At 33.6% G+C, this 15,206-nt stretch overlaps 1 protein-coding gene across 1 annotated transcript; it reads right to left on the minus strand.

Annotated features, from left to right (window-relative positions):
- Positions 1-462: 462 nt before the first annotated feature.
- Positions 463-2,293, minus strand: LOC116206967 (calmodulin-like protein 11). Its single transcript, XM_031539810.1, has 4 exons — positions 2,094-2,293; positions 1,835-1,992; positions 1,599-1,679; positions 463-891 (listed from the first exon to the last, which is right to left on the minus strand). The coding sequence occupies exons 1-4, from the start codon at positions 2,167-2,169 to the stop codon at positions 757-759; spliced, it is 450 nt and encodes a 149-aa protein (XP_031395670.1). The 5' UTR covers positions 2,170-2,293; the 3' UTR covers positions 463-756.
- Between the last annotated feature and the right edge of the window lie 12,913 nt (positions 2,294-15,206).

Genomic DNA, 15,206 nt, shown 5'->3' on the forward strand with positions numbered 1-15,206 from the left:
TTAAAGGGTAGAAGTAAATGTTATCTACCCTAAGGTTGGGGGTAAAATTCTTTTTATTTTATGAAATAATATGAATGTTTTAATTTTTGGAGTCTAAAAATTTTAATTTTGGATTTAATATTATTTTTTCCATGTGTACCACTTGAAATATGAAAGCACCTTATATCCCGACTAATTCAAACTCGAGTCGAGTCTGTCCATTAAGGGATAAAACTCTTGTAATCATGAATTTTCTTAATTCACAGAACTCAAATCTAAGACTTTAAGTAGAATATATATCAAATCACTTGAATCAACACACGTCATGAATCTTTTGTTATTTTAGTTTAACGAAATGGAAATATCTGCAAGAAATCACACGAATCATGAATATCAGACGCACTCACCTTATATTTCATTCATGCCACATTCATTTTGATAGTACAAAAAGGAAAAAAGAAATTAAAAAATGAACGAAAGATATTCATAAATTAACAATTTATCTTTATTTTTCCTTATAACATATGATCGATATATCATGTGGTGACACACATGTTTTTCTTTTTCCAAGAAATATGAAAGAATACACAGGTGGAACAGGAGATGATCCTACAGTCACATTAATTGTAGATTCTAGATGTTGGTGTATGGAGGAACAACACCACGAAATGAATAATACAGAGAACAAACGAATTTCAAATGAGCCCTTGCAGTATTTTTCCTTAATAATGTTTTTTTTTTCTTTCGGTTTTTAATGCTTTAATATGTACTAATTCTTCAAGCTGTTATCATCATCTTCACGAACTCTTCATAGTTAACCTGACCATCGCCATCTAAATCGGCCTCTCTAATCATCTGTTCCACCTCTTCATCGGTTAGCTTTTCCCCGAGGTTGATCATGACGTGCCTTAGCTGCGCAATAAAAAAAATGAAAAGTTCAGTTTATAATAATAATTTTAAGGATGTCTAAAGTGCTGTCTTTATCGGAAAATTACTCAGTTTTTTATTTTTTGGGGGCAATCGATTTATATCTCCGAGTCTCATTCTGGAGATACCAGATTCATCGAACCGAAAGTGGTCCCCCGTTCGAATACTAGCTATAATATTATTTGATCATTGGAAGTAGGACCTTTTATATATATATATATATATATATATAAGAGACCTAATAGTCTGATAAAGAATAGAAAATATAAGAAATATATGAAGTTTTACTAACGAAAATTAAGCACTTAATTTCTTAAATTGACGAAGGGACGGATAAGAGGGATGCATGGCGGGAGAGATGAAATGACAAAGAATTATATCGATTAGGGTCAACCACGACTTCAAGTCGATGACGACGACTCATTTTTATCGCAGTTCAACTGTCAAATGCCCTAGGCTACAAGAGAAAGGGGGAAAAAAAGAAAAAGTGAACACTGCCAAATGCTTAATAATGACAAAAAGGTGGTGTCAATCCCCCTCTAGATTTATGTATATTCCACATATATAGGGCCATGAAAAGCTATGGTACAATTATTTTTCCATAAATGGTGGAAATTTTTTGTTTAGAAAAAAAAAGAGTTGGAAATTTTGAAAAAGAAGAAGAAGAAGAAGAAAATAGGAATTAATATTACCTCATTTGCAGATATGTAGCCGTTCTGGTCCTTGTCAAACACTTTGAAAGCCTCTCTCAGTTCTTCCTCTGCATCAGTCTCCTGGTAATTAACCATATAAAACAATAATTAAGCCAACTGATAAACATAAATAAATAATTTTTTTTTATAAGCATAAATAGTTAAAATTGAATATAACGGTGTACCAAAAAAAAAGATGGAATAAATCATGGCGGAAATGGACTCATTTTCCGTACCTTGACTTTGTTGGCCATCAAGGTCAAGAACTCAGCGAACTCGATGGTGCCGTTACCATCGGCATCGACTTCGCTGATCATGTCCTGCAACTCCTTCTCGGTCGGGTTCTGATCCAACGATTTTATCACCGTTGCCAATTCTTCCATGGTAATGCAACCTATATGATGTTACAAATCATTTATCAAAGCTGTGTGTCGACATATACAAGAGAGGCTATATATGGAAATTTGAACATGATCAAAGCTATGGAAAACGAACCATCTCCGTCCTTGTCGAAGAGACCGAAGGCTTCTCTGAACTCAACGATCTGTTCTTCTGTCAGCTCACGAGCCATGCCTTCTTCTTCTTCTTCTTCTTCTTCTCCTTCTCCTTCTAAATAATCTCACTGAGAGGGAGAGAAAGAGAGAGAGAGAGAGAGAGAGAATTGGTTCCTTAGGGTGTGTCCGTCTCTGATTCCTCTGCTGGGGTTTATGTAGAGAACTCCTCGCAGTGGGAGAGAATAATTTTTAATAGAAAGTCAAATTTAATGAGAAATGGTAAACCGATATAACCCTAAAACGAGGAGGACATAAATTCGAACTTTTAACAACGTATTTGTTAAGAAGGAGAATAAATTTTAATATTTTATCTTCCTGGATATCGAGAGTAATGCATTAAGAGCACGGTAACACTCAGCTCGATTTTGAATTAAGAGATTTTTAATTCAGTGCTCGTCAATAGAATTTTCCGTCTATTTCATTTTCCCCTATTAGCTACTAGGCAGTTTCAATCTCTCGTTTAAAGTCGAGAAGGAAGGTGAAAATAATAATGAGCTTATGACTAGTAAGGGTCGGCGGGCGAAGGTGCGCGAACGGTATGAGAGCTCCACAAAAGCATCCATTAAAATTCAAATCCCTCTGTTTATTACCGGGAAAGAAAAAAAAAACAATTAAAATCCCTCTAGATTAATTGACCTGTCATCATTCGATCGTCCTGTGTTAGGAACATAGGGAGCTGAATTTTATTGTGATTCAAATTCTGTTTGGTCTCTCTAGTTCAAAAAACCGCACATTTCATATCGCGGTTCGCATCTAATAAGATCTATTGATCATGTTTTATCAGTGAGTGTAAATTTCAAACGTGTTAGTGCAGATCCAAAAGTGTTGAAATAAAATTATTAAAAAAATAATTACTTGCCTACCCAAAAATATTAATTCATAATATATATATATATGCGCATAACTTTTTGTCTGAAATATCCTTTAAAACTGTTAAAAGTAAAATAGAGATAATTAATATTTAAAATTCATAATAAAAAATAATTTTCATAATCACCCATTAACTTGTCAATGGAGAATCACATATGTAATTATCAAATTTTTATTCCATAACATTATCCAAAAATTTCTTACAAACGCTTCCTTCGCTTTAAAAAAACTGCTTATTATGAGATCTCCCACCACATTCTCAAAGTCTTCATTGAGATTTTGTCTAGTGCTAAAGTCATTGAATGAGTAACAAAATTGATAGCGAAAGAGGGAAAATCGGTCACATTAAAATTACCTTATGGGGAGATCCATTCGAGCAACTTTCCTTTATTTTAGTGTTGATAAGATCTAATTTGAATTTGGCTGTGATTCAAATTCTGTTTGGTCTCTTTAGTTCAGAAAACCGCACATTTGATATCACTTTTCGCATCTAATAAGATCTATCTTTTTCAGTGTGAATCTAATAAGATCTATTGATCTTGTCTTATCACAGAATGTAAATCTTAAACGTGTTACTGCTAATCGAAAAGTGTTGAAACAAAATTGTTAATAAAATATTACTAATTCAAAGATTATCTAATTTATATATAAATAAATTTCTTTTTTTCCGGAGATATTCTTTTAAAACAGTTAAAAGTAAAATAGAGGTGATTAATATTTAAATACATAATAAACAATAATTTTCATGATCACCTATTAACTTTTCGATGGAGAATCACGTGTGTAATTGTCATTTTTTTGGGTAAGCTAATTGCGAAATTTTTATTCTAGAACATTATCCGAAAATTTCTCACAAACACTTCTTTTGCTTTTAAAAAAGTGCTTATTATGAGATCTCACACCATACTCCTAAAGTCTTGATCGAGTTTTTTTTTTATCAATGCAAAGCCAACTGATCCCTTCAAATACATTAGATGGTACCCACATTACACGCGCGAAGGGAGAGGGACCAAATTGTTGGCCAAAAAAAAAAGAAAAAGAAAAAGCCAAGAAGACATTTTTGTTATGATTTTTGAAACTTCATGGATTAAATTGATGGAAAATATTTTTAGGGCACTTAAGTGTTGGCTCCGTATAAATTTGAGGATGTCAGTGTTAGTGGTCTCGAAGACCTACTATTGTACATGGCTATGATTTATGAAGAGTCAAACACTCTATATTGTAAATACGTTGTTTCATTTTCTCTTGACAAAAGATTCTGCTTTCAATCTTATATTCGTATATATGATTATATTATAATAGCACTCGATCGTGTCATTCTCATTGATCTATTTTATTTGGTCACTATTTGTATTATTTTCTATATTTTTTGCTGATATTTTACTATCTATTGGCTATATGTATATTTGACAAATTTGCTGTGCTTTACATTGAGGAGTTACCAGAAAATTTAATAAGCCTTGGATGCATATATCTTATTTTCCTACATGTTTTGCCCCCATATCTTACTTCGGATATATAGTTATACACTAGATTGGGCTGCAAAAATTCAACTCAAAGATGAAACGTTCGCTTAATTACTTATATTCAAAGAATAGCTAATTTAGTAATCTCTTAAACTTATGAGGCTTTATTGTTCAATAATAAAAAAACATAAGCTAGCAAATGTATATACCTAAGAAATCTTCCCTTTGATCACTTTCAAACCTCAGTTTATGTCGGGAGTAGCAAATTTCATAATTATTAGCAGTTAAATAGGATACATATTTTTTTGTTACGTTGTCCTTTAGCTTGCATAATTCCAGAATTCTTAATGAAATAGAGATATACACCACGTGCAACGCAAGTGCCCTTCTTACTAATTAAATTAAAAGAGTTTGAGATATGAGAGAGCAAATTAAATAAGGACAGATTGAGAGGGAGAGGAGAATAATATATATCAAATGAAAAATATTACTTTTCAAATTTTCTATTTTATTTTGAAATAAAAAATTATATTTTGACTTTTCAACTAACCTACAAATGTGAAGATTATTATAAAATCCAAGTTTTGCTTGAATGATTGGATAAGATCTCTCAGTGGTCGTGGCTATCGTGGATAAATTACACTGTACTGCTAAACGACATTTAATTCGAAATAAAATTGAGTAAATATGATGTCCATGATATAAAGTGAAAGAGTAAATAGATAATTTCGTCCATTACTTTAGCACGTTGCATCAATTTCATCCCTGGCTTATTTTTTACATCATTTCCGTCCCCGACTTTACACATTTGCATCAATTTCGTTCCTGACTTTGCACATTTGCATCAATTTAGTTCATAACTTGAAGGTTACATCAAATTGGTCCTCCACTTTGCACGGTTACATTAATTTAGTCTCTGACTTTACGCAGTTACATCAGTTAGTGGTACAATTGCATCAATTTGGTCCTTTTTTGGGGTGGATGCATCGATCTAATCTCAATACGACATCAATTTGGTCCCCTACCACATCAATTTGGTCATGTCGTTAAGTTTTAATAGTTACGGTGTTAAACGGTGGAAAATTTTATATCAATTTGGTCCTCATGCTACATCAAATTAGTCCCTGGACCCTTTTTTAACATATCTAACTAAACTCTCGCCCATTTGCTACATCAATTTAGTTCCTGCACTATTTTTTAACACAGTGAACTGAACTCCCGCCTTCCTTCCTCCTTCCCCCAACGAAACAAAGCCATCTTGGCCTACTGGATGGTTCAAAGCAAATGGATTGCAAATGGAATGAAGGAAAAAACTTGCCAAAATGAAATGAAATTAGAAAAATGACTATATTATTATTATAGAAAAAAATGACTACACAAAAGGTATACACAAGGGCAAAGCAATAACCTATTTGTTATACAAAAATGGCTTGTTTGCCATAAATGCCTACACAAAAGGTACAAACAAATGCAATATCTTTGGTAATGTAACATGTATCCAACCCATGATGATGAGCTTCTGCAAAAGATATAGCTGCAATTTGGAACAACTCAAACTGATGAGCTTCTGCAATCTGCAGTTCAGTTAGGTGGAGGTCCCCTTGGTTGGAAATATGTTGCAAACCTAGCAGCAGTTCCAGAACTTGCTGCTTCCATGGTGTGTGCTGTGATGGGAGTGTGATGAGGCCTAACTTGAGGGGGCCTCACTGGATGAGGCCTCATTGGAGGGGCTGTCATTGGTTGGAAAAAAGAGGCCTCAGCAAATGTGAGCATCTGAGGAACCTATACATGATATTAAGGAGAGTGAATTAATTTGTAGCATTTACAAAAATTCAAATGTACAAATAAAAGCAAAAGTACCTGTGATGGTTGTGCATCAGATATACCAAACTGAGATGGCTGTGATGGTTGGGGTAGAGCAAATTCTTGTGATATATTCATTTATTCTGTTGTAGCTTCCATATTTTCATTCATTTCCACTTGAACATTCATGCATCGTTTGGTTTCAAAGTAGAATTTTAAAATTAGATTTTGATTTTGAAAAAGAGTGGTATAAATGGTTATGTATAAGGCCCACCGTTTGACTTTGTATGAGTTATTTTGTTTTGTTGTGGAAAAAAGAGTAGTATAAATGGGGCCCATCTTTTGACTTTGTATGAATTATTTTGTTTTGTTGTGGGTGAATTAAGTTAAAGTGTGATTTTAAAATCACACTTTAAAAGCAAACAAGCCTTCATATTCTCTGCTTCAGCTAGCCCAGAACTACTCGGAGCACCACCTGAAGTAGAAGCACCATGCCTGTCCTTTTTACCCTTAGCAACTGGTTGTCCAGTGCATTTTCTCTTGGTGTACCCCATTTCTCCACACCTGCCACACCTTGGATCATTCAACTGTCTCTTTAACTTATGAGGGTTAGCCTTATCCTCTGGAGCCTTCTTCCACTGCTTCTCGGGTCTTCCTGGTTGTCTCTTCATCTTTGGAGGAAAGACAGGGTCATCAGGAGTCTTCTCCCAATAATCTTGGCCACTGATAGGATGTATGAAAGGTTCATAAGTTTTTTGTATGACCTATTTCCTTAAGAGAGAATTGACAAACTCCTCTGGCCTCTAACTATTGTCCAGCATGGCAGTAATGGCATGCTTGCATGGTATGCCAGTCAAGTCCCATACTCTACAAGAACAACTATGCGCCCTCATATCAACAACATACTTAGATAATGGTGGGCATGTTACCTCAAACTGTGACATGTGAGGATCCCCTGCCCACAATGGAACCCAGCCATTAGAGTTCTTCCTGTGTTCCTCTAATCTTACCTGAACTTTGGGGCAGAGAAATCCATTGTATCTGTCCAATAAAGTCTGGCATCTTATCTTCTTCCTTGTGATGTACTTTCTCACCCCTTCAACTAAAGTTAGTTTAGGTTTATCCCTCACTTTTAACAGTTCTTTGTTGAATTACTCACATATAATGCTGGTTAATGCATCATTCTTACAAACAGTATCAAAAGCTGACATTGACCATCTGCTTGGATCAATTGTCCCTAGATACTCTGCAGTTGTTTGGTTGATCCTTCGAAGAGCATTCATGCACTGCGTGAACCTTTGTGGAGTTGTTGCTTTGGCACAATTTCATAATGCACTTCGCAGTTCACTACCTTTGCACTTAGCATGCTTGGTCATGTTTGCCCAGATATGCCTGCTGGAAAATCTGTTGGTGCACTATCACATACTTCTTTGATTGCAACATCCAACCCCTACAATGTTCAAAAAGACAATCAATACACAATTTTAAAGGATGTAACTGATGCAACAATGCAATACACAATCATTGAACTCACCTTTTGCATGTCAGAGATGAAAGTATATTTCTTATCTATTGGATCTCCCACATCAGAAATGAGGTTATGAAGAAACCATTTCCAGCTTTTTGTGCACTTCATTTTAACTACAGCATGTGCAATGACAAAGAATAAATTGTTTCCATCATGGCTTACTGCTGAAAGAAGTTGGCCATCATAATAACCCTTTAGGAAGCATCCATCTAACCCAATGATGGGTCTACAGCCTTCTTGGAAGCCCCTCTTACATGCTTCTAAGCAAATGTATAGCCTCTCAAACTCATGTTTCCAGTTGGACTTGCAATAATATAGTCGAACCAGGGTTGGATCTTAAAATCTCATGGACATAATCTCTCAACATTGCATACTGCTCCCTTTCTTCACCTTCACACTTTTGCTTGGCCAGCTTGGTGGCCTTGAAAACCATTGCATCATGCAACTTCACCTGGTAAGTGTGAATAAAGAACTCAAATACCTGCTGTGCAGACATGTTTGGCTGGGTCCTCAACCTGGGAATGAACTTCTTTGCAACCCACTCCCTTGTTGCCAGCTTGTTCTCGATCCTTCTTCCACAAGTGTGCTCAAGATCATATGTCATCACTTGATAGGTGTTTGTCTTTTTATTCAAAATACAATATATTTTCCATTGGCAGCCATGGTCCCCCTCTTCTCAACACAGTATCCCTTTACTCTTGCCTTATCATTTTTCATAAAATTCACTTCCCTCCCCACTGCAATGTTGGTGTTTCTCACAGCCATCTTGAAAACATCAAGATTTTCAAAATCCATTCCAATAGTAATCTCCTCAGTTAGACTGTCTTCAGCATTGTACATTGGAAACTTATCATTTTTCTCATCTGAATCCTCAACCAATGACTCAAGTTCTTCACTTTTATAGCCATCAGACAGCCTGTCATCCATTGCTGGTGTCTCCTCAACATCATCAGCTAGATTTGCTGGTGGACTTGCAGGAGATGCAGGTATTGTATCATCATGATCAACTACAACATCTGTTTGTATTGTCATCTTAAACATGTCTTTGCTTTTATAACTTGGCCTCTTGTGTTTTGAGACCTCTTGGACTTTCTCTTTACCCTTCTCCTTCTGCTTTCTCTTCTTCATAGCAACAAACTTCTTCCTAGTTCTTACTTAGCTTGCTTCTACAGTAGCGTTGGCACATTGTATCTCCTCAAGACCAGGCTGAGTGGACTGCTTAAACTCCATATCATCATCTTCCTCATCTTAGTCCCTTACTTCAGGCCCCATCATTTCCATCTCATCTTCCTGTCTTCTCTTCTCTGTAGCTTATTGTTCCATCATTTCAATCTCTTCTTGTTTCCTCTTCTCTGCAGCTTCTTGTTCCATCATTTCAATCTCTTCTTGCTTTCTCTTCAGCTCAGCTTCTTGCTCCCTTCTCTCAGCCTCAACCCTCTCCAACTCCCTAATCTCCTCTTCATTGAGTTCTAAAGGACCATCCACTTGGCTATGCTCATAGTACAAGTGGAGTTCAGTCTAATCTTGCAAGACACTGATCAAGTATCTAGCATCAAGGTCAGACTCGAAATTATTTATGACCAAATCAAATGTCTTAATGTAGGATCCTTATAATGGCAGCTAGTGGGTGCAGTTCTATAGACATCAGGCAGGAAATACATACCCCAACTGCTGTGATTGTATCTACATCTACATTTCTTATGATGTTTGCATCACTACACTCATAACCCACCTTGGGTTCCCCAACAAACTTCCCTCCAATGATGCAAATAAATATCGACTGTTTTCCATAGGTGCAAACTGTAAAAAAAAAAACAAAGATTTTCTTGTGTTTTTAGAAAGCCATTGTGAAAAGAAATCATTTTTAACATGTACAAACACCACATACACCAGGACATGCAAATTTCACTACATTACATCATGATCGACCCACCAAAATATCATCTTTATGAAATGCACATACCCAGCAATGTCAAAACGTGAACCTAAATCTTGACAGACCAACAACACTTTAGGAAGCATGTGCGCTGATGATCAAAACCCCTTAAAAATCTACTCATTTTAAAACCCACATTTCACCGAAAAACACGGACAGCGAAAGTTACTTGGTATATAGACAAACTTGTGGTTATCGTATTCCATAGTGCTCGTTTGAGCCTTCTCTTGATGATCACCTCACTTGAACTTGGAGATGATGCGCTTCGCACTTCAAGAAAGACAATGCACAGAGAGAGAGAGACAGATAGAGAGAGAGAGAGAGAGAGAGAGAGAGACAAAGCAGATGAAGAAGATGAAACGTCTTCATACGGGCGGGAAAAGGGAGGATGAATGATGATGTAATCAACATTAAGGATGTAAGTAATGTAACGAACATCATTTAATTTCTATGTTACATCAATTTGCCCACGCGTTACATCAATTCAGTCCCTCAAGAAATTAACGAAACGGTGACGCCGTCTATCCCTCAGCCACTCGGACTAGATTGATGTAATCGGGGGTCGATCTGATGTAACGCCAAAACTCAAGGACTTGTGCTGCAAATGTCAGGGACTAAATTGATATAATCATGCAAAGTCAGGGACTAATTTGATGCAAATGTGCAAAGTCGGAGATGAAATTGATGTAAAAAATAAGTCATGGACGAAATTGATGCAAATGTACAACGTCGGGGACGAAATTGATGCAATTTGCGAAATTCAGGAACAAATTTGCCCATTTACTCAAAGTTAAATGGCTACATGATAAATTAATGAGGTACAGCTGTGGCGGTACGCAGAATGGGAGACAAAGGGCATTGACAGTGCATAGGGTAAAAACATTATTTGGGAGAAGAGCTTTGGGGACTCGTGTACATTTGTATAATTATTTTGCTGAAAGATGAGTCTTATTCTTTCTTTTTTTTCCGTCAATTTTTATTTTTTCTTTTCCTTTTATTTTTATTATTTGGCAGTGAATTTTCCACAGATTTCAACCTGCACCAAGCAGCACGCTGCGTTACTTGCAAGAGGGTTTTCCAACATTACATCAGATCAAACGCGCTTTAATCAAGAAGTAATAAATTAATTTTCCACAACAAAATAATATTTCCTACTTTGGCCCTTCTCCATCCATGAATTAACATGTCAGAAAGACTTCTAACCCAGAAAGATTAGAATCATAAACTAGCGCATATATATATATATATATATATATATATATATCTGTGTTGTGGTTTTCTCATTTTAGACCGTGTCCTGATTCATCGAATATACATGGGTAGGTGTGCAAACCTTTTCTTCTTCATTTTGGGCATTAAATGTTCCAAAACAAAGTCTTATTGTTGTGGACGCGGTTTCTCCTCTCTTCTATTCAGACACATATGCATCAGTCCTACAAAGAAATCACACTCACATTTATTGAATAGATCTTAAATATTAATTACAACTAATACCATTGAAAATGAGATTTTGAATTAGGAAGATTTTTAAGTTGATTAGTTAAAGAATATAGCAACATTTTTATGTTAAATCTCTATTTTTTTCCATTTTAAATTTAAAATAAAAATTATGAACCTCTCGGGTCACCGATCTCATCGCGAATTTGATAATTAAAATATCTTCTTTTTTGTGTTTTTTTCTTTTTGGACCGAAAACGAAATGCGTTCCAAAGTGCAATATATACATTTTTTTCTTGAAAAACAAGAAAAATGAAAAACTGTAAAGAAGGAAAAAAAATTGGGTCAAATTATAATTTGTGGGTCCAAAGCAGAATTTGAGCGAGGTCTGTACAATTCTTCTTTTTATTTGCCAGAGCAGAATTATACTGACATGTATTTTTTGAAACGAATTATTAATATGTTCGAACATATTTACTCAGAAAAGCAAAAAGAAAAACAGTGAGCAGAAGACAACAACAGAAAAGAAAAGAAAGAAAGAAAAAAAATGTGAAAAATAGATTTTAATGCTTTCTTAAACGTAAGGATGATTAGTTGCAGCACGTTGTGCTGCGCAAGTGCTTGAAAAAAATAATAATATTTAATCTATCAGACACTTGTATAGAAATTATTAATTTTATCAAGAACTTTTTTCTCAATATTGTTTTTTATATTTATTCATGAATTAGTAAATTATTTATTTTTAAGAAATATTAAATATTTATTCATAATTGAGAAAATTTTCCTTTTATTATTTTTAATACAATAATGAAGAATTACAATAATTTCATTCATGATATTAAATTCTCTTAGTAGTGAAATGACAATCGACCATAAGTTAAGGTTTTCAAAGAAAATAGTGTCCTTGATGCTTCGTCATATTGCTCTTTGGCCTTTATATATTATAAATTAATTGATTAGTACTCATTTTTTACTGAGAATCTATATAAAAATAATAAAATTCAGAGCGACGAACATGTCACCTAAAACGAAGCATAATTCTGGTTACGAGACCTTTTGTGTCACAATCAATAAAAACGTGACAATTGTCATAATATTATGCTGCCACCTCGACTTTAGAAGCCGGAAATTTTAAACTTATGAAAAATAAATAATATATTTATGCTATTTAAATTAATAGAATTTGATTATTGTGGACTTAAAAGAATATCATATTCTACATAAAGAACCCATTGCTTTATGATCTTTCACATGGAGGAAAATTTGAGAAAAAAAATTCTTCATCAACTATTGAAACCTGGAATCATCATCATCATTTTGAGGTAAATAAATTATATTGTATATAGATTAGAGGCAGATAATTTTATATGAAGTATATAATAAAATTTTATGTAAGCAACTAATGGAATATTTGAGAGGATACAATCATGCCATATATGGTATATATTTTTTATGGGATGTAGGAAATAAAATATATTCATTCGAGAATTTTCTGAATTAGAAAGAATTGATATATTCTTATAGTGAGTTGAGTACTGACATCATTCAACTAATCAAGAAGAGATTGCATTTATAAAATGATAGGAAAATGTAAGATAATAAAGAAGATTATTTTCATGAAGATCATAGTAAAAGAACTTAATAATAATAATTTTGTTAATCATTGTAATAATTCTAGCCCCACATGCGCGTGCCATTCGTCTAGTATTTGATAAGTTTTAGATCTTCTTCTCGTCTGTCAAACTTCCAGGCGTCTCTATTCTTTCTCCTTATCTTCTTACATTATTAAGATCACAAACCTCTATTATAGAATAACAGATAAAAATAAAAATATAATTAAGTACATTTTCCACCGAAAACATAGCTAGCCATGCCCCTCTTTTTCGTTTCCATGCTTCCATATTTCTTTCGCCAAGGAAAAAAAAAAAGGCTGCTAATTTTGGAATTTAGTGACTGGCTCTGTCCAAATTCTGCTTTTCGTGCCTCCAATTTCTTATGGCATCATATAGTAAATAAAATCTAGAATTCAAATAAAAATTAACATTGCATTTGGTAAAAAAGTTAAATTTGATTTAATTTGATATAGTTTGATTTGAAAAGATGAAAACAAAAATAGTTGGGAAAAGTGTACGAGAGAATTTGAAGAAAAAAATATAAAAAGTAGTAATTATGTGTTGAATTGAAAAAAAATGTTGAATAATTAAGATGATTTAGTATTAAAAATTAATTATAATAGTAGATAAGAAAAAAGTATGACAAATAATTTGAAGAAAAAGATAGAAAAATAATAATTGTGTTGTTGAATTGAGAGAAAAGTAAATTAAAATTAAGTTAAGTTAAGTTAAATTTGATTTTGTAAACAAACATATGTCAGTATGCCTCGGTGACGTTTAAATATGGAGATAGATAGATGGGCAATCTACCATTTCAATTATTTATCTTTATATTTATCTATTGGGTAATCTAGAATTCCCTCTCCGAAGATATTACTAAATAGCACTCCACTCTTAAAAAGAAATAACACTCCACCATTTTTCATTAAAAATTGGCATGCCATCCCGTTGATCATGTTTACCTAATAAAAGAAGGTCGTTTTGGTTCTTAATCTTAAGTTACTTTTTCGGTCTTGTCATAATGTTTTTTTCTTTCAATATTGTTCTCAATGTGTCACAGTAAGTTCCCTTCGATCATGCCATTTGAATTTGCATTCAATCTATTGACAAATAAATTATTTACGATGAAAATAATTTTTAAAAATTTAGAAAATTTGAAATTAAAAAACGATTACGACTATGGTTACTTTTTCCAAGGTTACAGCTTTCAATTATTTAAGGCAGAGCTTTGGCTAGGACCAATTCCTTAACATCAATATTACAAATTAGGACCTCTATTTATGTCTCAGAAATGGGGCCTCGTTTGCAGCAACACCATCACCTGAGGTTATTAGTCACCAAAATGGCCGGTTGCAACTTCATCAGGGGGATGGTAGATATTGGTATTGAGCCACAAGTTTGCTATATATAAATTTGCTAAGATGGAATTTTTCATAAATAAAACAGGAGTTTTAAAAGTCAGACAATTATAATATATAAAATTCGCAGAGTGATATGCTAGGAATTGCCATGATATTATTTTTTGCAAATCATAGTCGATTTATCTTTTTAACTATTTGGAGAATTTAATTTAATAATCGTTCAAAATAATTGTATTAAAAAATGAAAAACTTTTTGATTTAATAAATATTCTTTTTTATTTTAAAATACTTTATTCCAAGAAGTACTGCGTGGTTGTATACTTCTCTCAATATCAAGATATTAGAGTTAGCAATTTGAGATATCATCAAGAGTCTCATTGTCAATCAATGCGTTTTTTTCTTAAAAATATTTCATATTAATAAATTTATCAAAAATTCAAAAAACAAGTTCTAGATGAATGAGGTTGCGTTTGGTTTCATATTAGGATTTTAAAATCAGATTTTGATTTTGATTTTGAGTGGTATAAATGGGGCCCACCATTTGACTTTGTATGAGTTATGTTATTTTGTTGTGGGAAAAAGTGATATAAATGGGACCCACTCTTTGACTTTGTATGAGTTATTTTATTTTGTAGTGGGTAGAATTAAATTAAAATTGTGATTCTAAAATAGAATCGCGAAACCAAACAGGCCCAAATCGTGTAAATATGAAAACAAGGTTCAACTGAAAGAAAGATTGAAAACCTTTAAAAGTTAGGAATGAAAAGATATTTTATCTTATTGATTCAATATGATCAGTTGGATGAAGTATTTTTTGTAAAAATCAATTGACTTGTCTTTTAGCAAAACATGGGGAGAGAGGATTGTATTTTACCCTTAATTTATTTTCGGTGAGTTATTGTGAGCTGTGATTCTTTCTAATGCTCGCATATGATTTCGTGCTTGCCGTATTCCGTTGTTCCTTTAAATTAAATCCAAGAACAAGAATTCGACTCCCACCATCTGAAAATTAGTCTTTTCTTCGAAAAGAAAAACCGCGA

The sequence above is a fragment of the Punica granatum genome, chromosome 5, assembly GCF_007655135.1.
Source record: "Punica granatum isolate Tunisia-2019 chromosome 5, ASM765513v2, whole genome shotgun sequence".
In the NCBI taxonomy this organism is placed as follows: domain Eukaryota; kingdom Viridiplantae; phylum Streptophyta; class Magnoliopsida; order Myrtales; family Lythraceae; genus Punica; species Punica granatum.

What these genes read in the sequence shown, in the direction of transcription:
- LOC116206967 (XM_031539810.1), bottom strand. Translation starts at nt 2,169, where the DNA reads ATGGCTCGTGAGCTGACAGAAGAACAGATCGTTGAGTTCAGAGAAGCC. An exon ending in TGATGGCCAACAAAGTCAAG is followed by an intron (nt 1,680 to 1,834) that starts GTACGGAAAATG and finishes GTTAATTACCAG; the next exon opens with GAGACTGATGCAGAGGAAGA. An exon ending in GCTACATATCTGCAAATGAG is followed by an intron (nt 892 to 1,598) that starts GTAATATTAATT and finishes TTTATTGCGCAG; the next exon opens with CTAAGGCACGTCATGATCAA.